Source organism: Eleutherodactylus coqui, chromosome 1 (assembly GCF_035609145.1).
Source record: "Eleutherodactylus coqui strain aEleCoq1 chromosome 1, aEleCoq1.hap1, whole genome shotgun sequence".
In the NCBI taxonomy this organism is placed as follows: domain Eukaryota; kingdom Metazoa; phylum Chordata; class Amphibia; order Anura; family Eleutherodactylidae; genus Eleutherodactylus; species Eleutherodactylus coqui.
In genome coordinates, this window is record NC_089837.1 from 508,565,100 (window position 1) to 508,588,654 (window position 23,555).

The 23,555-nt window shown below is 47.5% G+C and overlaps 1 protein-coding gene across 1 annotated transcript in view; it reads left to right on the forward strand.

The window, feature by feature from the left end:
- Positions 1-962: 962 nt before the first annotated feature.
- The window catches only part of LOC136614330 (leucine-rich colipase-like protein 1), a 65,309-nt gene continuing 42,716 nt past the window's right edge, over positions 963-23,555 (forward strand). Inside the window, exons 1-2 of the mRNA XM_066594108.1 lie at positions 963-1,103; positions 16,234-16,350. Coding sequence (XP_066450205.1) covers positions 1,023-1,103; positions 16,234-16,350 — 198 coding nt within the window. The 5' untranslated portion in view covers positions 963-1,022. The remainder of the gene's footprint in view (positions 1,104-16,233; positions 16,351-23,555) is intronic.

Sequence of the window (23,555 nt, forward strand, 5' to 3'; positions counted from 1 at the left end):
TGATTTAAGGCTATACAGCTCCGATGTTGGAAGACGTCCATCAGGGTTCTCTTACTGTATATTGCCCGCCTCTCTGCTGTTAGAGTCTATCCAATGTGTTACCTCATGCAGTACTGGCTTTAGCCAGCATATAGCGCCATTGTATAACAGCAGAAAAAAGAGTAAGCCCTCTAGAAAACCCAGGATACAAATTGGATCGGAAAGGGTTAAAAATAAGCCTTTCCCTGATTATTTGGGTTTTTTGAAAGGCTTGAAATATAAGCCCTACCCTGGAAATAAAAGCCCTAGCTGCATTACATAGAAAAAGGGAATACTTACCTAGCTGGCACAGTCCAGGTCCGCCTGCTGCTGTCCGGAGCTCCGCCGTGTGTCCTGCAGTCCTTGTTCACCCACTGATCACTTCCTGGTTACAGGATTCATAAGTCTCACCTCCAAGAAGTGATGGCTCTGAATGGCTGAGCAGCACTCAAGAACCAACTAATGCAGCGCTATCGAGTGCTGCTTTGATTGGCTAAGCATCGGTCGAAGAACTAATTACGACTATCGTGCTGTGGAGGCGGGATTTTTAAATTGGCCAATCAATGCCGCTGCTCAGCACATCAGAGCTCCGGAGAGCAGCGGGAGGGACCTGGACCAAGCATGCTAGGTAAGTATGATAAGACATCCCTGAAAATAAGACCTAGTGGTTCTTTTGGGGCAAAAATAACATAAGACAGGATTTTATTTTCAGGGAAACACTGTATAAGTACACGTGGCCATGAAGCTTCACGTGTTTGTTTGCCCAGTACGTACATAGCCAAGAAATCTATAGACTTTAGTAAATGGATGAGGAGGCTGGATGCAGCGTGTGACAGTAAGCTCCGGGGCGTTTACCTTCTTCCTCATCATATATCTTTGTGACGTGTGACTGAGGGAACTATATATGTCCCATCTACACCCAGCATTCTTCAGTCTCCCTGTCTGCTTGCTGGCTCGCTGGGTAAACACTCCAATCTTCTGCTGCAGCTTCCATCACTACAGATATGGCACAGCATAGCATTATGTCCATCTTGCTGTTTGTGTGCCTATCGCTCTGCTTTGAGGTCGCACAGTCTCAGTTAGAGGTAAGGTGTATTCTTTATATCAGATTATGTATTTCCTATGTTGTATATTTGCATTTATGTAGATATTTCAGGCTTCTATATGCAGCTTCTCTCTGTTAACAATAGGGGATATTTCTTGCAAAAACTAAAAAAGCTATTTTTCACTGCTCTAATTTACCAGCTATAAACCTTCCTGAGCAGATTACCATTTCCGCATGGAGCAGATCCCTCCACTTGTAGCTGCAGGACATTACATTTGCTAATATGGTTTCAGGCAATGCAATGCGGTCTCTGGTGGAAACGTCCACTTACTGCAAGCCGCCTGCTGGTAACACTATATTATATGCCATATCATGTCATCCTATTCATGTGTGTAATAGTGTCCCAGTGGGAGAATTGCTGCGTGACAAGCAAATTGTTCCTCTGATTTGGCTTACCAGATGGAGGAACAATAAGTTATGGAGAGATTACAGCATCACAATTACCCACAATGGATGTTTTGGGGCCCAAAAATTTCTTCTGAAAAAAATTATACTGGCTTGTTGAGAGTTAAACCACATCCATGGGGGGCATGATGATCTATTCACCCCCATATAGTGTAGAATATCCCTCTATCTGTCAGATTATGCAGAAATATCTTCCTTTATTGCATGCTGACGGGGATTTTGCCAGAATTCTTGATTTCGGCTGTAAATTTGTAGCTATAAAAGTTCACAGCGTGCGACATTTATTATCAATCAGTATGATTATTGACCATCAGTTTGAACCATCCTCCAGGCTTCAGTATTCAGGGTGGGTTCACATAAGCGTGTTTTTGTGCGTTCATACGCATGCACAAAAACACGCTTGTATTTACAACAATGCATTCCCTATGGTGTGTTCACACGTTCGTACTTTGCAGGTGTGTGCCTGCAAAGATAGGACATGCGTGCACCATTGGAAATGCACGCATTGTTTTCAATGGAGGCACTGCTGCTGCCTGCGGCTCCATTAAAAACAATGGTCTGCTGGCTCCCTGCATTCTTTTTCAGGGAAGGGCTTTACATATAAGCTCTTCCCTGAAAAAGAAACATTTTTGTGTAAAAAAAAACAAACAACAAAAACAAAACTTACCTCTCTGCTGCTGCCGTGACCCCTGTGGGCATGAAGAACACATCTGTGGCAGATGTAGCAGAGGAATTCTTCAATTCTCAACAGCACATGACAGCTGTGGTAGAGAATCCTGCTGCCGGCATCACCGTCAATGGCTTTTCAGGGAAGGGATTCATAAGCCCTTCCTTGAAAAGCGATTTAAAAAAGTGTATTAAAAAAAAAAATCAATACTCGCCTCTCTTCAGCTGCCGGGGCTCAGCCGCTGTCCCCGGCTCTGTAGTTCTAAGCTATCAGCAGCTGGGAATTTAAAATCCCCACCTGCTGGTAGATCTGATTGTGATTGGCTGAGCAGTTCAGCCAGTCACAATCAGAGCTACCAGCAGGCAGAGATTTTAAATCCCCGTCTGCTGATAGCTCAAAACAGCAGTGCAGAGTCGGGGACAGCGACAGAAGCCGCGGCTGAGCCCCGACAGTGGAGTATTTTTTTATTTTTTTTTTTAACAGTATTCGTAAGCCCTTCCCTAAAAATCCATTGAAGGCTATCGGGGCTCAGCGGCAACTTCTGCCGCTGTCCTTGACTCTATAGTTCTCAGCTGTCACTGCTGTTTTGAGCTATCAGCAGCCGAGGATTTAAAATCCCTGCCTGCTGGTAGCTCTAATTGTGATTGGCTGAGCGCTTCAGCCAATCACAATCACAATTAGAGCTACCAGCAGGCGGGGATTTTAAATCCCCGGCTGCTGAAAGTTCAGAACTACAGAGTCGGGGACAGCTGTACAAGCCGCGGCTAAGCCCCGGCAGGTAAGTATTATTAATTTTTTCCCCCACTATTTTAACACTCTTTTCAGGAAGAGCTTATGAAGTCCTTCCCTGAAAAGCCATTGACAACTGCCGTGGCTCAGCGGCAACTTCTGCCGCTGTCCCCAGCTCTGTAGCGCTGCTGAGCTATCAGCAGCTGGGGATTTAAAATCCCCGCCTGCTGGTACCTCTGATTGTGGTTTGGCTAGCTTATGAAACCCTTCCCTGAAAAGCCATTGATGGGGCTGCGGGCAGCAGGATTCTCTACTGCAGCTGTCATCTGTGACCGCTGCGGTTGAGAATTGAAGAATTCCTCTGCTGCATCTGATGTGGTAGATGTAGCAGCAGGGAATTCTTTTAACTAGTGGGGGTGAAGGAAACATCTGCCTCATGCGGCTGATGTGTTCTTCATCCCCGCAGGGGACACGGCAGCGGCAGAGAGGTACGTTTTTTTATTTATTTTTGCATTAAAATGTTTCTTTTTCCGGGAATGGCTTATATGTAAAGCCCTTCTCTGAAAAAGAATGCAGGGGTGCCGGCAGAGCATTGCTTTCAATAGAACCGCTGGCAGCAGCCGCGGCCCTATTAACGACAACAAGCACGCAGCTGTGTTCACGCGCGTTTTTGCTTGTACCTAGGTGCACACATACGTACGCACCTAAGTATGCACAAAACACGCTTGTGTGAACCCACCCTCGGGCTGTGTGAAATGTGGCCAGAACAGATGGATTTGTTGCTCCATTGTTCACACTACAAAACACTTTGTGTCACGATGAAACCTTTCAGCATAAGTCAATATATAAACTGTAATCCGACTTCTGTGGTTTATCTCATCACGTCTGTCCTGCCAAGTGCAACATGTGCAAAACTACAAACTAGGATAAGGAGACACAGATCTGATAGTGAACACGCTGGAAGGAAGAATGTATCGGCCGTTTCATCACATTTCTTTTTGGTTCATAAAGGAGATTTTTCCTCTCTACAAGTCTGTGGTATTGAAAGAGTTAACCGCCCATTATGGGGTGGAGATCATCTCCTCAAGCTTATTGTTAGATAGGCATTTGGATGCATATTTGAACCGCCGACTGGACTTTTCATTGTTACTTTGTTTCCTTATAATTGTATTTTGCCTCTGGGGTCATGTGTTCTTGTTCCGAGCACCCCATTGGCTGTCTATTGTGACATAAGCATTACTTACATGTGCCTTGATGTCCAATTAAAGGCAACATGTCGTTATACCGTCACTGTATGCGATTCCCAGTCACATGATCGGCATTATTCATCATTAGTGATGAGTGAGTATACTCGCTAAGGCACATTACTCGAGCGAGTAGTGCCTTAGCAGAGTATCTCCCCGTTCGTTCCTAAAGATTCGGGGGCCAGCGGGGAGCGGCGAGGGAGAGCGGGGAGGAACGGAGGGGAGATCTCTCTCTCCCTCTCCCCCCTGCCGCTCCCCCCTGCTCCCCGCCGCAACTCACCTGTCATACGCGGCGGCCCCCAAATCTTTACTCGAGCGAGCAGTGCCTTGGCCGAGTATCTCCCCGCTTGTCTCTAATGTGCCTTAGCGAGTATACTCGCTCGTCTCTATTCATCATGTAAAAGTAAAGAAGAAAGTGTAACTGCAGAAAAAAAGAAAGTTTAAAAAGTTTAAGTTTCCTCTTCTGTTATGGATCATATCCATAAGGGGAGATGAAATTCCCCACTTAAGACCCTCAGATTTATCCACGGACCTTAACTTGGCATGTGCAAAAGCCGTGAATTGCCGGAGTAATTTAAAATCTCCCTGCTCCTGGTTACCAAACGTATCCAAAAGCCTGAAGATTTCATGCGGGGCCGCATTAGGCAGTAGGAAGCCCTTGGTCACATGATTGCCGCTATCCAATTGATAACAGCGGTCACGTAAAATTAAAAGAAGCTAAAGTTTCATCTCCCGACACAGATACAAACCGTGAGGAGAGGTGAAATTACTTACCTCAGGCCTCTGGTGATGTCCCCTGATGGGATCCTTATTAGAGATGAGCAAGCATACAAGATAAGGCTAACTACTCGAGCGAGTATTGCCTTATTCGAGTATCTGCCCGCTCGTCTCTAAAGATTCGTCTGCCGGCGGGGTGCGGGGAGCGGCGACGGAGAGCAGAGAAGAACAGAGGGGAGATCTCTCTCTCTCCCTCTCTTCCCCCTTGTTCCCCCCCTGGTCACCGCCGCAACTCACCTCTCACTTGCGCCGGCAGGCGAATCTTTAGAGATGAGCGGGCAGATACTCGAATAAGGCATTACTCGCTCGAGTAGTTAGCCTTAGCGAGTAGGCTTGCTCATCTCTAATCCTTATCAGCAAACCTCTCCCCAGCTTGGATGCGACCCATTCACCCATCTGCAAAATGGCGGATGCAAGCGCAGAAGCTGGCGAGGACTCGTGAAATTTAAAATGTCCTGGCTACTGGGCCCTGGGGCAGTGACCAAGGACTGCTGTGAGTGGTCTCTGATCACGTGATCGCCATTATCCAATAGATATTGGCAATCACATGAAAGTTAAAAAAAACTGTTGCTTTCACTAACTAATCCCCCATTCATAGTATGAGGAGGAAAATAAACCATCCTGCTAGCCATGCCCATAGACATGACCCGGGTATAACAGACTGGTTCATTTACTTGCTGTAGCTTGAATTCATAAAAATACACCTTTCCCTGGATAAGCAGACAATTTTATTACAAGACAAAAACATTTATTCACTCATTACTAATAATCATAACCCTGAATTAATCTTCCCCTCCAATATGAGGGGAGGTCCTTGGAGTCCAGACATCTGTCACCTTCTCATTCCAACACCAAAAAGATACACAGATTGGAAATATATAAAAAATCCTTATTTACCAGTCATTTAATAATATTTCCTTGGAGGCTACAGACCCAATATTAACCAGAGATAAACCAAGGGGGATGGTGGCTATCCAGCCCCTGCCCCCCCCCCAACCAATAATTTGTGACTAAATCCAAGGACCCGCTACTGCAAACACGATCTGACCACCTCAGATCTGCGCTGCCCACCTCATTTAGGTGAACACCATCAATCTCCCAAAAATTGCCTTGGCCTTTTTCTAAATCCACATACCCCCATTTCTTGCCACAAAACTGGAAACTTCCCTATTCAGTTTAATTCACACTTTATTAAATAAATAAATAACCACCGACCCTGGAAATGTAGGATATCATACCGGATATCTCAAGATACCTAGCGAAAAGGCCTCTTACCTAAATCGTTCCTGCCTGCATGCAGCACCAGATTATTTGGTGCCCTGTCCAAATCCACAAAATGATGAAACTCGTGCAAAACCCTCCATCACAACACTCCTCGTATTCCTATGCATCACAACACCGCCGATCTTTCTTCAAAACCCAACTGTCTCCTTTTTGATCATACTTTTGCTCTCTCCCCACCCAAATACACATATGAATGCCCCAGAATCTCTACTAGGGCCTGTCGCTGATCTGAAAGGGAAAACAAAGGCAACCATAGCAACATAAAAAATTCCTCCGCCCCTAAATGAACCTTACTCATTAAATTCCCAGACCACTTCATGACCACCGTGGTCTAAATATAAGATTTAAACCTTCCCGACTGCCATCTCTCACTCCTCTTAATTACATCAACACTCAGATCCCCTCTTGCAGCCTCTATCGCCACCCCAATCCAAAAAGAATGGGGCCCAAAACTAGTACTGTCCCAGCTGAGGTGCGATGGGGCCTTTTGAAAAACCACCACAAACTGAAACCTGGATAGGAAAGACCTATGTCATAAAAAACTGCCCCATCCTCACCCTGGCCAACTCGTCATAGTGCTTTCAACATGCAACAAGGCTCATCTATACCCTATGAACCTATCAAATCAATACCCTTCTTCCTTTTTCTTTTAGGTCTGTCTTAGACCTTCATATAAAAGACTCAAGCTGTTCTTCCCCAACTCTCACATCCTCTGTTAGTAGTCTCCTCCCTTTTTTCTTGCTAGGCAAAACCAATTCGCCCAACCTTAATGCTCAAAAAAATGCTAACATAAAAGCCAAATAGAACAAGGCCCCCTCGAAACGCCCCGCACAGATTATTTCCAATGCAACCACCACCTCTTTCAAAAACTGAAAACGACACAGGCCTACGTTTATCTGGGCTTAATTTTTTTCTTTTGAAAGCCTTCTAAGGCCTATCACATCCCAAAACATCGTAAGTTTAAAACCAAGAGACAGGCCGGCCAAAAATTGATTTACCATTGCCACAGATACACCCAACATATGCACAATCCCAAACCACTGCAAAACAGCTCCTTCTTTATCCTTATTGGTCCTTATGTCGCTTAACATCTCGACCCGCTGTTTCTACTCCCGCCACGCAACTTTGTATGCTCTCCTTGTACTCTGTTCAAAAATTATCCACTTATTAGGTGCTCCGCTACTTGCCAACCAGTTTCCAAAGCCAAGCCGGACACATTCTGCTCAGGACCACCTTTCGGAATTGCTCACACTGAAAACGAGAGAGAGTATTCACTATTAAATTTTGTACGCCTGGTATATGCACAACCACTACCCACATGTTTAATAACAGTGCCTGTAATACCGCATGTCACAATAAATTCACCATTGGGAAGAAGATGCCGCCAAATTGGTAATGGCCTGAACCACGTCCTAATTAGTGCAGTGAAAACAGACCTTGTTATCTTTCAAAAACTCACCCCATAAGGACACAGCGAAAACAATTGGAAACAGCTCCAAATACACCAAATCCTTAACTTATTCTAAGTAGAGATGAGCGAACGTATTCGTCCGAGCTTGATATTCGTGCGAATATTAGGGTGTTCGGGATGTTCGTTATTAGTAACGAACACCATGCGGTGTTCCGGTTACTTTCACTTCCTTCCCTGAGACGTTAGCGCGCTTTTCTGGCCAATTGAAAGACAGGGAAGGCATTACAACTTCCCCCTGTGACGTTCAAGCCCTATACCACCCCCCTGCTGTGAGTGGCTGGGGTGATCAGGTGTCCGCCGAATATAAAAGTCGGCCCCTCCCGCGGCTCGCCTCAGATGCCTTGTGAGTTAGATGAGGGACAGTGCTGCTGGTACCGGAGCTGCTGTAGGGAGAGAAATAGCAGTTAGTGTAGGCTTCAAGAACCCCAAAGGTCCTTATTAGGGCCAGTAATACCTGTGTGTTGGCTGCTGTTAGCAGTGACTTTTTTTTTCTTTTCTCAAAATCGCCTCTGTAGAGCGTTGCACCCGGCATTAGGGACAGAAGTGTTGGATAGGCAGGGAGAGTGTTAGGAGTGAGTGTAGCCTTCAAGAACCTCAACGGTCCTTTCTAGGGCCACTTCTATCCGTGTGCAGTACTGTCCAGGCTGCTGTTAGCTGTGCTGCATATTTTTTTGTTTCTCAAAATCGCCTCTGCAGAGCATTGCACCCTCCATTGATACTACAGGGAAAGAATTGTGTAGGCAGGGCCACAACACAGTTATTATTCATTGAATATACGCAGTGGGTCCTTTTGGTGTAAAAAAAGGTAAACGAATTCTATTTGTCCTGCCTCTGTCCGTCCTAAGGGCTGTGGACACGTGTGAGCTGCGTGTACAACGTTAAAAAATCAGACGCACCCAGCTACGGTTTACTGCTGGCTTCGCCATTTGCTTTCCTTAATTGGGAAAACAATACCTGCTCTGCCAGAGTTAATAACTCTGCTACCCTCAAGTTCTGTGACACATTAGCAGGGACACAGCACAGTTATTAAACTTAGATTATTCATTCAATAGAGGCAGTGGGGCCTTTCGTTTTCAAAAAAGGGAAAAAATTATATTTGGCCTGCAGTCTTGCGCCAATTTATTTCCTGCCTGTGAAATCAAATCACTGGTAATACAGCATGCTGAGGGGTAGGGGTAGGCCTAGAGGACGTGGACGCGGCCGAGGACGCGGAGGGCCAAGTCAGGGTGTGGGCACAGGCCGAGCTCCTGATCCAGGTGTGTCGCAGCCGACTGCTGCGCGATTAGGAGAGAGGCACGTTTCTGGCGTCCCCACATTCATCGCCCAATAAATGGGTCCACGCGGGAGACGGTTATTAGAAAATGAGCAGTGTGAGCAGGTCCTGTCCTGGATGGCAGAAAGTGCTTCGAGCAACCTATCGTCAACCCGCAGTTCTGCGCCGTCCACTGCTGCAAATCCGAATCCTCTGTCTGCTGCTCCTCCTTCCTCCCAGCCTCCTCACTCCACTACAATGACACCTGCTCAGGAGCGGGAACACTCCCAGGAACTGTTCTCGGGCCCCTGCTTAGATTGGGCAGGAGTGGTTCCTCTCCCACCAGAGGAGTTTATCGTCACTGATGCCCAACCATTCGAAAGTTCCCGGGGTCCGGGGGAAGAGGCTGGGGACTTCCGCCAACTGTCTCAAGAACTTTCTGTGTGTGAGGAGGACGATGACGATGAGACACAGTTGTCTTGCAGTGAGGTAGTAGTAAGGGCAGTAAGTCCGAGGGAGCAGCGCACAGAGGATTCGGAGGAAGAGCATCAGGACGATGAGGTGACTGACCCCACCTGGTGTGCAACGCCTACACAGGACAGGTCTTCAGAGGGGGAGGCACGGGCAGCAGCAGGGCAGGTTGCAAGAGGCAGTGCGGTGGCCAGGGGTAGAGGCAGGGCCAGACCGAATAATCCACCAAGTGTTTCCCAAAGCACACCCTCGCGCCATGCCACCCTGCAGAGGCCGAGGTGCTCTAAGGTCTGGCAGTTTTTCACAGAGACGCCTGACGACCGACGAACAGTGGTGTGCAACCTTTGTCGCGCAAAGCTCAGCCGGGGAGCCAACACCAACCGCCTCACCACCACCAGCATGCGCAGAGATATGATGGCCAAGCACCCCACAAGGTGGGACGAAGGCCGTTCACCGCCTCCGGTTTGCACCCCTGCCTCTCCCCCTGTGCCCCAACCTGCCACTGAGATGCAACCCCCCTCTCAGGACACAGGCACTACCACCTCATGGCCTGCACCCACACCCTCACCTCCGCTGTCCTCGGCCCCATCCACCAGTGTAGTTCAGCGCACCGTCCAGCCGTCGCTTGCGCAACTGTTGGAGCGCAAGCGCAAGTACGCCGCCACGCACCCGCACGCTCAAACGTTAACCGTCCGCATAGCAAAATTCATCAGCCTTGAGATGCTGCCGTATAGGGTTGTGGAAACGGAGTCCTTCAAAAGTATGATGGAGGCGGCGGCCCCGCGCTACTCAGTTCCCAGTCGCCACTACTTTTCCTGATGTGCCGTCCCAGCCCTGCACGACCACGTCTCCCGCAACATTGTACGCGCCCTCACCAACGCGGTTACTGCCACGGTCCACTTAACAACGGACACGTGGACAAGCACAGGCGGGCAGGGCCACTACATCTCCCTGACGGCACATTGGGTGAATTTAGTGGAGGCTGGGACAGAGTCAGAGCCTGGGACCGCTTACGTCCTACCCACCCCCAGAATTGCCGGCCCCAGCTCGGTGGTGGTATCTGCGGAGGTGTATGCTTCCTCCACTAAAGCACCCTCCTCCTCCTCCTCCGCAACCTCTATCTCGCAATCAAGATGTGTTAGCAGCAGCATGTCGCCAGCAGTCGGTGTCGTGCGGTGTGGCAGCACAGCGGTGGGCAAGCGTCAGCAGGCCGTGCTGAAACTACTCAGCTTAGGAGATAAGAGGCACACGGCCCACGAACTGCTGCAGGGTCTGACACAGCAGACCGACCGCTGGCTTGCGCCGCTGAGCCTCCAACCGGGCATGGTCGTGTGTGACAACGGCCGTAACCTGGTGGCGGCTCTGCAGCTCGGCAGCCTCACGCACGTGCCATGCCTGGCCCACGTCTTTAATTTGGTGGTTCAGCGCTTTCTGAAAAGCTACCCACGCTTGTCAGACCTGCTCGTAAAGGCGCGCCGGCTCTGCGCACATTTCTGCAAGTCCCACACGGACGCTGCCACCCTGCGCACCCTGCAACATCGCTTTAAGCTGCCAGTGCACCGACTGCTGTGCGACGTGCCCACACGGTGGAACTCTACGCTCCACATGTTGGCCAGGCTCTATGAACAGCGTAGAGCTATAGTCGAATTCCAACTCCAACATGGGCGGCGCAGTGGGAGTCAGCCTCCTCAATTCTTTTCAGAAGAGTGGGCCTGGTTGGCAGACATCTGCCATGTCCTTGGTAATTTTGAGGAGTCTACCCAGGTGGTGAGCGGCGATGCTGCAATCATTAGCGTCACCATTCCTCTGCTATGCATCTTGAGAAATTCCCTGCAAAGCATAAAGGCAGCTGCTTTGCGCTCGGAAACGGGGGCGGTGGAAGACAGTATGTCGCTGGATAGTCAGAGCACCCTCCTGTCTATTTCTCAGCGCGTACAGGAGGAGGAGGAGGAGCATGAGGAGGATGAGGAGGAGGGGGAAGAGACAGCTTGGGCCGCTGCTGACGGTACACCGGCTGATTGCCTGTCATCCTTTCAGCGTGTATGGCCTGAGGAGGAGGAGGAGGAGGAGGAGGATCCTGAAAGTGATCTTCCTAGTGAAGACAGCCATGTGTTGCGTACAGGTACCCTGGCACACATGGCTGACTTCATGTTAGGATGCCTTTCTCGTGACCCTCGCGTTGCACGCATTCTGGCCACTACGGATTACTGGGTGTACACACTGCTCGATCCACGGTATAAGGAGAACCTGCCCACTCTGATTCCCGAAGAGGAAAGGGGTTCGAGAGTGTTGCTATACCACAGCACCCTTGCGGACAAGCTGATGGTAAAATTCCCAGCCGACAGCGCTAGTGGCAGAAGGCGCAATTCCGAGGGCAAGGTAGCAGGGAAGGTGCGGAGATTGAGCAGCATGTACATCCCAGGCAGTGCAACAGTCTTTAAGGGCCTGGACAGCTTTATGGCTCCCCACCAAGACTGTGTCACCGCTCCCCAGTCAAGGCTGAGTCGGCGGGAGCACTGTAAAAGGATGGTGAGGGAGTACGTAGCCGATCGCACGACCGTCCTCCTTGACGCCTCTGCCACCTACAACTACTGGGTGTCGAAGCTGGACACGTGGCCTAAACTAGCGTTGTATGCCCTGGAGGTGCTTGCTTGTCCTGCGGCTAGCGTCTTGTCGGAGAGGGTGTTTAGTGTGGCTGGGGGAATCATCACAGATAAGCGTAGCCGCTTGTCAACCGATAGTGCCGACAGGCTAACACTCATCAAGATGAACAAAGCCTGGATTTCGCCAGACTTCTCTTCTCCACCATCGGACAGCAAGGATACGTAAGCAATACGTAGGCTGCACCCATGGATGGAAGCTACGTTCTCTCTCACCATCCAAAACGGGGACATTTCTGCTTCATCAATCTGTGTCTAATATTCCTCCTCCTCCTCCTCCTGCTCCTCCTCCTGAAACCTCACGTAATCACGCTGAACGGGCAATTTTTCTTAGGGCCACAAGGCTCACTCAAATAATTTTTCTGAACAATTTTTAAAAGTTTCAATGCTCTTAAAAGCGTTGGAACTTTAACTTGAACCAATTTTTCGTTACACTGGGCTGCCTCCAGGCCTAGTTACCACTTAAGCCACATTAACCAAAGCGATTAATGGGTTTCACCTGCCCTCTTGGCTGGCCATGGCCAATTTTTGGGATGTACATTAGTACTGTTGATACAGCAATTTTTGTGGGCCCTCGCCTACAGTGTAATCAAATGAATTTTTAGCCCACCTGCATTACAGCTGACGTTACCTCAGCTGTGTTGGGTAATGCAATGGGATATTTCTATGTACTGCCGGTGGCTTCCTGGCACCCACCCATGCTGTAGGTGCACACGGAGTTTTTACTACATCTGTACACATTCGAAAATAACCCCAGTCTGACTGGGGCATGCAGTGTGGGCCGAAGCTCACCTGCATTAAGCACGACATTACTACCTCAGCTGTGTTGGGCAATGCAATGGGGTATTTTTGTGTACCGCCCGTGGGTTCCAGGGAGCCACCCATGCTGTCGGTCGACAGGGACTTCACAATAGGGAGTTGTACCTGCCTGTGTCTATGAATTAAAAACCGCGGTCTGACTGGGGCATGCAGACACCTTGACAGAATGAATAGTGTGTGGCACATAGGTTCCCCATTGCTATGCCCACGTGTGCAGCTCCTGATGGCGGTGGCACAGGATTCTATTTCTCATTGCTTCTGTACAGCATTGTGGGCTATCGCCCCGCCACTTTTAAAGAGGGTCTCTGCCTAGCCGTGCCAACCTCTGCAGTGTGTGCCTGCGGTCCCTCGTCATGGCAGACGCAATTCTAAATAGACATGAGCGTGGTGTGGCATGAGGGCAGCTGAAGGCTGCGCAGGGACACTTTGGTGTGCGCTGTGGGGGGGAGGGGGGGGCGGTTGGGCAGCATGTAACCCAGGAGAAGTGTCAGTGGAGTGTCATGCAGGCAGTGATTGTGCTTTGTTGGAGGTAGTGTGGTGCTTAGCAAAGGTATGCCATGCTAATGAGGGCTTTTCAGAAGTAAAAGTTGTTGGGAGGGGGGGGGGCCCACTCTTGCCGGTATTGTGGCTTAATAGTGGGACCTGTGAACTTGAGATGCAGCCCAACATGTAGCCCCTCGCCTGCCCTATCCGTTGCTGTGTCGTTCCCATCACTTTCTTGAATTGCCCAGATTTTCACACATGAAAACCTTAGCGAGCATCGGCGAAATACAAAAATGCTCCGGTCGCCCATTGACTTCAATGGGGTTCGTTATTCGAAACGAACCCTCGAACATCGCGGGAAGTTCGTTTCGAATAACAAACACCCGAGCATTTTGGTGTTCGCTCATCTCTAATTCTAAGTTACTAATTCCAACCCTACCAACATTCCCATAAAGAACAAGGCTTCGCCAATGAAGGTTACTAAAAGAAGTCAGTTTTTAAAAAGATGATCGGTCTCTTACTTCTGCCGTACCAAACAGTAGGTCCCCTACCTTACAATTTGAATTCCCACCTGTTCGTCTATGTTTTCCATGCCTCTGACGGTTCCTATACGTCGCAGTTACAGTCTGAATCTTTGGGAGTGTGTTTTCCCGCTATGAAGCAAATAGCTCTTTGGCACCCAAGTGGATCTTCTCTCTCAGTCAATCAGTCTTAAAACCTAAGAGCTAGCAGGAGGTGAAATCACCCTCTTCTGACCCTCCAAATTCCAGATGATCCCCCAGAAATGTGGTAGAGTCCAATGACACCTGGCTGTTTCTTCAGAAAGCATAGACACTTTATTACATCCATATATATGTGTCCAGTTGGAATAGTTTCTAAAAGACTGAACCAAAACAAAAGGAATCCACGCAGAGACATTCTTCCATCTAAAAGCAAACTAATTGGTTACATTTCACTAGAGTGTTAAACAGGCGCAGTAATTCTTTAACTATACAATTGCTGTCATCTCCTACTCTAAAATAGGCATACTTCTGCCCTCCTTTTTACAACAACCCAGCTTACTTGCATTAACTCTGAGCCACCGTAGCTCAGTCAATCAGAAGTAGCGCAGGCTGCTCAATGCCGCCAGATGGAGAATGGAGGTTGTACCGTTAACGTCACCAGCAGCTGCAGAGTGTGAGAGAAAACAAACAGGGCGCCTCCGCTATAGGAGGCCGAGCTCCATGGTCAGGACTCTGAGGGGCTCTGTCTCTCGTGTTAGTGTTGGGGAATCAGCCGACCAGGATGGGGAGCAGTCAGAGAGCCGAGCAGGATCACAGCAGAGAGAGGCAGAGACGCTTGGTGAGGTCACTTCAGAGTAAAAGACCCCACCACTTCTAGTCCAGAAAATACAGTATATGTCACACACGCATGTATACATATCACACACTGTATATACCATCTAAACACATATACCAAATAGATGTTGTTAAACAGCACTAAAATAGTATGAAAATGAAACTTTAGAGAAATGCACACGTTTCATAGGAGCCATTTACAGTGTTTAACCCTTTCCTGACATTTACCCTAATGAAAAATGTCAGATTTAAAAAAACAAACTGTGCTGTCAATAAGATCAAAGCAAGCTGCGAGAGGAAGGAGTTAAAAGCTAAAAAGAAAAACCTGCAAGAGCGAATAGGCAGCGTCACACCCTTTTTGGAAGCATTTCTGACCCTAAAAACATAACTAAAAAAGCTTGAAATTTCCTCACTTGTGTTTTTAAGACGGCTTTTTTGGGTGTCTTTTTAAGGTCACATTTTTACATGCTTCATCCACGGGGATGAAGGAAACTCCTGCCACAGCTGTCGCTGCTGTCGCTAGCCCCATTGAAACCATTTGCAATATGCCGGTTCTATACCGGCCTCTTTCTTGCGCTGCGAGATTTTTCTCGTGCTCTCGCAGCGCAAGAAAGAAAATCTCACCAGTGGGTGGGAGCCCTTACAGGGGAATCATACATCTTGTGAGATGGAGGCCTAATAGCCCAAGCCCTTTCAGAACGCTTGGCAATTCTCCGGGGAGTCTGGTAGGTCTCCTTTTTTCCAAAGAGCCTCCTGGGTTTTCTGGTAGAGTTGGCGTCTACAGATGTAGCAAAGTTTAACTTGTCTGTAATAACTTTCTGCTACAAGTTATGTTGTTTTCAGCCATTAAAAAGCTATTGTTCTCTTATAGACGCCGACACTTGTGTCAGTTATTATATGTGGCAGCAGCAGCTTCTGTATTGTGTTATTATGGAATGTAATGACCACTTGTCTGTTTGTATGAGTGCGAGTGCTTGGCTCCCTAGCGATTTCATAGCCCCACCCCTGGTGACATCATAGCCTTGCTCCTGGCTATGCCATAGCTTCGCTCCCTGGCGCCATTACGGCAGGTCCTAAAACACTGAGAATACAACTAAGCCACTATTATGTCAGACACAACTCAGCGGTCTTGACAGAACACACTGACCTACCTCCACCACAGGGATCTGGTAGGCTGAAGGACCTGTGGGGATGTCCCTGCTGTGTTTGTTCCAGCTGTGTTTGTCTTGTGTGGTAATCAAGCTGCTGTATGTGTGATGTGCCACCAGAAACACTGCTGCTATAATGTCCTAATAATTACTAGTCTTCTATAAAAGGCTTCCTTCCAAGAGACTTCAGCAGCATGCGGTAGAATTGACAACTGTGAATCCCAGAGATCTCCCCTAATCCTGGAAATCTTAAGGATATTCCCGGGTGACAAGTATGAATCGTCTTTACTTCCTCATGTGAAATAAATGTGAAAACTTATAAACAAATTCACTGAATATTTATTTTCTCTGTTTTACATTTAGCCCTTCGCAAATCAATGTACGAGAAGTTCTGACTGTAGGAGCCGATGTTGCTTCAGATTTTTGGGCGTCGGTCTATGTGTTCCACGCGACTTGCCAGATCTCAGCTGTATCGGCCTGGTGAGTACCTGTACCCGGTTGTTATATGGTGCGCAGAGGACAGACTAGTACGATTCCCCGTTCATGCCGGCCTTAGGCCACTCTCACACACGTGCTTTATACTGTTATTAATGCAGTGTTTTGAACGCCCCGATAATTGAGATACAACACTCCCCTTGATTTCAATGGGGCCCTTCAGACCTGCACTCGAATACATTTTCTAAAACGCGATTTTTGTGTGCTGACTGCTCTATTTTGACGTGTTTTCAAACTTTTTGGTTCAACTGGTTTTATTGAGAAATAATATGCAAATTATTACGAGCTGTTCAGCTAGAAAATTCCCCTCGCAGGGGGTGCAATAAAGAAATATCACTGTGAAAACAAAACAATTAAACAATTAACTTCCACAGGTCAGTTTATACGAAATCTAAAGTATTTCCGTTACATTTTTAAAAATTCTTCTTTCTCTTCTTTTGAGGGGAATGTGAGACTAAGACTAGGACTACGGTTTCGGCATATGTCCCGTTCTACACATTCCTTCTGCTTGTTTTCTATCTCATAATGAGTACTCTGGGAAGCCCAGGTATAGCCAAAGAAGCACACCATGGTTGCCAGGTTTTTAGGAACAACTCCATTTTGTCTTCTCTCATGGCCGACAGTTTTCCATATAGCATCATTCTTGAAACCCTGGCGACAATTGGGTTAACTAGAAGAGTGGGTAAAAGCCATTAAGAGGCAATGTATATTCCAGCAGCCATACAGGTGTACTGCGAGAGGTAATGCTGTTGATCATTGAACCCCATGGGTTTGTCAGCCAGGAGACAAAGGGGTGGAGAGAGGGGGAATGGTTTGCCCAGGACTCTGGATATAAGGTTAGGCATCTGCCTCCAGAGGAACCTCACCCCCTGGCATGTCCACCATATGTGAGAGGGCATCCCCAGGGAGTTATAGCTCCTGAAACAATTTGGTGCAGTACTTGGGGAATACTTGCGGATTATCGATGGAATCAAATATGTCCTGTGAAGTATTTTTAATGATGTTTCAGCAAGAGTTACCTGATGGCTTCTCTTTGATATAAAGGTGCAGCAGTGATGCCATCAAGGTATGGAGAGTGAGATGTTTAGATCTGTTTCCCAGCGTAGCATAAATGGAAGCTTACTTCCCAGTGCTGGCTTGTTCATATTGGTGTACAGGGAGGGTATCACGCTGGACTGAAGGGGGGACCATAGACAAAGTCTTTCAAAGCCAGTGGGCTTTACAGCGTGGTTGTTGTTACTTTTTAGGGTTCAAATGAAACTGTATATTTGTAATAGTTTCATCCAGAGACGTCCTGGGATGCAGTATTTATCTAGGAGTTCTTGTGGTGTAAGGAGTTTGCACTGTGCCATGAAATGGAAGAATAAAGTTAGGCCTCTGTTTCACCACTATAGGAGGCTGTTTTCTTGGGAACTTAAGTCAAACACTTGATTGAGGATAATGGGTAGCAAGGGGGAATATTTGACATCAGCAGGAACTTGAATCTGCACCTCCCCCAGATGAGAAAGAGATGGTATGTTAGTGGTAATAGGTGTTGGGTGGATTGGGGCTATAAGAGATGTTTCTATTTCTACCCATAGAGGAACCCTTAGGCCAGAGGACATGGGGGGAATTTGTGACAACTGGGCTGCCAAGAAGTATTTTTGCAGATTAGAGACTGATAGGCCTCCAACACTTTTATGGAGGTGCATAACTTTTTGTTTGATGTGGGGTCTCTCGTTATACCAAGATTGCCTGTTGCATTTCCTTTAGGTTGGCGCTGGGAACAATGATGGGGAGACATCTGAAAAGGTAGAGGAGGCAAGATGGTACTGTCATTTTGATGGCATTTCTCCTACCCAGGAGAGGGTGGGTTGGTCCCATTTTTTCATACCAGCTTTGATTGTGTGTGTGTGCAGGGGTCCATTTATATAGTGAGTCTAGGGAGAGAGAGAGTTTGATACCTAAATAGGTAATGTAGTGTGGGGGTGTCTGAAAGCCAAAGTTAAGCTTTATGAGTTTTTGCGTGTGTGAGGGTAGATTATTAAAAGGGCTTTTGTTTTATCAATATTGACTACTAGGCTAGACGTTTCGGCAAAGGTATCAAGTGTAGCCATTAAGTTTGGGAGTGACGTGAGGGGCTTGGTACGGGTGAGAAGAATGTCATTTGCAAATAGATTAAATTTATAATTTTGTTTCCCTATTTCAATGCCTGAAATGTTTGGGTTACTTCAAATAATACAGACCAGGGCTTCCATTGTCAGGGCAAAGAGGGCAGAGGACAGAGGGCATCCCTCTTATATACCTCCTCGTATGGGTATTGTCGGAGATTTTGAACAGGGAAGTTTCAGCTGTGCAAAAGGAATAGAGTATATGGCATGTAAGGCTGTGACATAAGCTCCATGGATACCAACTTTCTTTAGTACCGCAAAAAGATAGTCTCAAGAGAGACTGTCAAAAGCTTTTTCAATATCCAAAGCTAGGACTACCAGTGGGACTTTTTGCAGATGCGAGGCATGGATGACATTTAGTATGTTTCTTACATTGTCTGGGGCCTGGCAAACTGGGATAAATCCGACCTGATCTCTATGTATCAAAGAGGGGAGATAGCAGTTAAGTCAGGCGGTAAATATACTTGTGAGGATTTTATAATCTCAATTTAGTAATGAGATTGAACGGTAATTTTTAGGGGAGGCAGGGTCTTTATCCGGTGGGCCCTCAAAAGTTCCTTAGGGGTATCTTTTCCAGATAATATGTCATTATAAAAGAGTGCTAATGGATGGGATAGAAATGTACAACATTTTTTGTAGTAGAGGGCTGTCAATCCATCTGGACCGGGTGCTTTGCCTAATTTGAGATTTTTCATAGTCTTCTCCACCTCCTCCTCAGTGATTGGATGGTTAAGCTGTTTGTTTTGTTGTGAGGTAATTTTCGGGAGTGAGATAGTTTTCAGTAAATCTGACGTAGTAGAGTTTTTTGAGGTTTGTATTTATATAAGGCGCTATAGAAATTGTAGAATGTTTCAGAAATTTTATCTGAGTTCGAGGTGGAAGAGCCATTTTCAGATCTGATGGAATGAACTGTGCAAATTCTTTCTTTTGTCCTTAGTCTCGTTGCTAAAATTTTGTCCGGTTTATTGGCAAATCTTAAATAGGTAGCTTGGGTCCAGTGGAGGGCTTCTTCTGCCAAGGAAGTATACAGGAGGTTAAGTTTTAATTTTGTATCTTTAATGTATTTTATTAATGATATGCTAGGTTCTTGCTGGTTGGCTAGTTCCAGCAGAGCGAGACGTCTCTCCGGCACAAGTTGAGTTTGTTTTTTTTCTCTTTTTATGGGAAGCAATTTGGGAGATCTGACCCCTCATGTAAGCCTTATGGGCCAGCCAAATCCAAACTGGTTGCAAGTTGCCATTATTGTTTGTTGCAAAATATGTCATGAGCTGATTTGTTATCTTTGCAAGAGATATGGGGCCTTTCAGCAGAAATTCGTTGAGCCTCCATCTCCTGGGGAAAAATGGGGTACCTTGGTTCAAAAAGTGGGATATGACCATGTCATGTTCTGGCCACGCACAGGGAATGTGCTCCACTTGTGCTAGTGCTGACAGAAGGTGAGTGAAGGCAAGCGTCCAGTCGATACGAGAATATGATTTAGGTGGGGCTGAGGAAAAGGTATAGCCTCTTTTAAAATTGCGTGCCTCCACACATCAGCCAGAGCCAAGTTCCCCAGGATGGAGGCCAGTGTTGACCTCTGTGATGCACTTAATTTGTCTGGATTGGAAGAGGAACGATCCAGAGCAGGGGAGAGTACAGTGTTAAAATCACCCATCACAGGGTATCTTGTAAGATGATGACTCTGCCATGTGGGTCTATCTCTGCTTTGTTTATGGTGGGGGGGAGTGAGTTGTGTAGGATAATAGAAACAACCTGGTGCGTCTTGGTGGCTACTGATGAGTATGCTTGTGTGTATTGGGAGTGGAAGTATTTAGGGGCTGAAGTGGTGGATAAGTGGGTCTTCTGTAGACAGATGACATCTGGCTTGTATTTAAGATACTGAAAGAAAGCCTTTCTCCTTTTTAATGGGGAATTAAACCCTTTAACATTATGGGAAATTATTAAGACCATTGTGGCGGTAAGCTGGGAGCTGAGTAAGCCTAGTTTTCCCAAAGAAGAGGCGAAGGTCGTTCGCTACTTGTGTGGAAACAACATCAAACATAAGTAACTCAGCAGAATGAAATATGTGAGCAAACTTAATAAAAAAAACAATATTAGGTCTATGGACCCAAGGTAGCCCAGGCTAAGTGCACCTCCAAATAAATATGTGAGGCGCATCTAAATTCTCAATGGGAAGGAGCATCAAATCTCTCTGTCCTAGCAAGTTCTTAAAATATGTAAGATTTAAACTAAATAACCAGCTGACCGGAAGAGCTGGTCAGTAAACCATTTAACTATGTCCGGGATTTAGTAAGCCAAGAATTAGAAAACCTTAACCTTTCAGTATTTAAACAAAGTCTGTTCATACGTATCTTGTTTCATAGGTTCTGGTTGCGTTGCAGTGGAACTGGCTCATTTCAACGTGGTCTTTCGTCCAGGTGCAGGTTGGCCATTGAGGTCTAGGCGGTGGGTTACTGCCAGGATCGTAGGGAATTCCTTCCTCTTCTAGCATACATTTCCCTTCTTCCAGGTTAATGCGAACAGATAGTGCAAACGGGAAGTTCCATCTATACTTTATGTTCACCTGCTATAGTGCTGAGGTGATGGGTTTTAGGATCTTCTTTTTGCAAGGGTAGAGGAAGCAATGTCAGGGTACAACTGGATTGAAGGTGGAACGCCTGGAAGTGAGGGTGAGTTGCGAGCGGAGGATGGGATTTGGTCCTTCATCTCGGAGTAGTGGAGCTTCAAGATAATGTCTCTTGGGAGGTCAGAGTTGGGCAGGCTTAGTAAGGAAATGATGAATTCTGTCCATATGGAGGGTTTCCTTGTCAGCCGGCGGAGGAAGTGCAGAGAAGAGGTTGGTGGCCACTTCTTTTAAGTTAGTAATGCTCTCGGGGACGCCTCGAATCCTTAAATTTGAACTTCTGCTCCTGTTTTCGAGGTCTTCACATTTCAGCTCAAAAGCTTCAACCCTTGTTGATTGTTCATACCATTTGGCTCGCTCTTGGTCCAATGCATCGATTATCTCATCCATTTTTTGTTCAAGGTTATTTGTACGATGGCCTAGGTCAGAGATTTGCTTAGATATATCATGAAATGCTGATTGCAGCTCGCCCTGAAACATTTTTTTTTTACGTGGTTAAAGAGCTTTGAGTCTGCAGTGGAGAGGTCTGTAATTTGGGTGTTTTTCACTGGTTCACTAGCTTGGAATCAGAGTTTTGAGGAGAGAGAGCCATAGTGGTGGAAACAATAGGCTGAGATCCTGAGAAGAGTTCTGGAAGGGTACTTTGAGCTGACATTGTAAGCAATTTTTTTCTGTTCTGTTTGTTTTTGTCATTCTGAAGCCATAACCTGGAGGGAATAGCTTGGGGAGTGAGGATTGAAATATTCCAGTCAGCTGTCTAGGACAGAGTCAGGGCACAGATCAAGGGAGGATGGCAGTCATCCCAAAGGCCATGTATGAGCTCATCCCACGGGGTGATGGAGGGGCTCAGGCCAATTACAGCATGGGTTCCTCTATTATTTACAAGATTTTTACTTGTTGCTTTACTGAGTGATGACCGGAGGCAGGAGCCTGATATGTCCATCGTGGTTATTGGATTATTTTTCTGGGGAGGAAGGGAGGAGGGGATCCCACTGCTTTTTTAGGAGGCAGTCCTGCACTGATTTATTTGTCCTCTCCTGTACATGCTTGTGTGTGTTGCAGATGAAAGGGGGTCTATTCTTGCAGGCCACTTCAGTCTAGCAAGAATATATTGTAAGATATTGTTCCCTTAGTTGGCCACTGGGTGACAGCAGAGAACAACAAAGTCCTGCCAGCTGAAGACCAGGTTTCTATTTCTCCCCTCACTAATAGGGGGAGGCCAGGCAGCTTCACCCCTCTGGGCTATAGGTGTTGTATACCCAGGGGCACTTCACTGAGGACTGCCCTCCTTCCGCAGTTCCTCTCCCCTGCTACTTCCTTTCACTTTTTGTGCCCTCTCTCTACCCCCTGCAGCTGCGGGAGTACAACAGGAGGGACGCTGTCCGCTGTCCCCCGGCTCAAGATTGCGGCCGCCTGACGGGGAGGGGGTGGGGAGTGTCTGATCGCCCCACGGTCAGGCTCTTCCTGGGGATGCAGCGACTTAAGGAAAGCCGGTCCCGCTTTGCAGGGGGCCCGCTGCAGCAGGGGGCTCACACTAGATGGTGTCTGCTCGGCTGGCGATGATGGTCTTAGCTTCCTGGGGTACAGGGTTGTCCAGGAGGATGCAGTGAGCTGCATGGGGAGCCCGCGGTGGCCGAGGCCCCACAGGGCAGAAGCTGTCGGATGGAGCTGCCGCTGGCGGCAGTGTCACCTGGCCACGAGGAGCTAGGAGCAGGCTGCAGCTTCAGCAATCTAGGAACCTCTAGCTGGTCCCCACTCTGGACCACCTGATGAGGAAGGCTTAGGCTGGGTTCTCCTCGGGTGTTAGCACCCGGTGCTCGCCCTTGCGGGGATGTTCGGGCCTTGCGAGCGCAGTGGATCTCCGGTCTGTTTGGTCTCTAAATGTTTCCCTAAGGCCTCATGCCCACGGCCAGGTCAGATCTCGCTGTGAGATTCATGTAGTGGGAGGCGACTCATGCCCTCGAATTGACCTCAAACTCACTCGTCCGGCATCTTCTCCTCCGCTCTGCAGAGCGGAGCCAGCACATCATCAGTGCCATTTTTGTGTGGGCTTCTGCGAGGCCCGCACAGAAACAGAACATGCCTCCATTTGTTTACCGCACGGATTTTCATGCGGTCAAATCAGGGCAGTGAGCATAGGATGGCATTAAGTTAATGCCATCCTATGTACAGCGTGCCATGGCGAGATTTCAGTGGGAAAAAATGCTGCAGAATTTCTGTCCATGGGCATTGGGCCTAACGCTGGAGGGTAAGATGCAGGGATTTGGGAGCCTGGCTCAGGTCCAGCAGAGGCAGGATGCTGATAGATCTTGTAAGGCAGGGACAGAGCTCTTGGAAGCCCAACCGTTCACCATTCAGACTAGGCCACGCCCCCGTTCATTTTCACAATTTTTAGCATACCTCATCACCCTCACAAT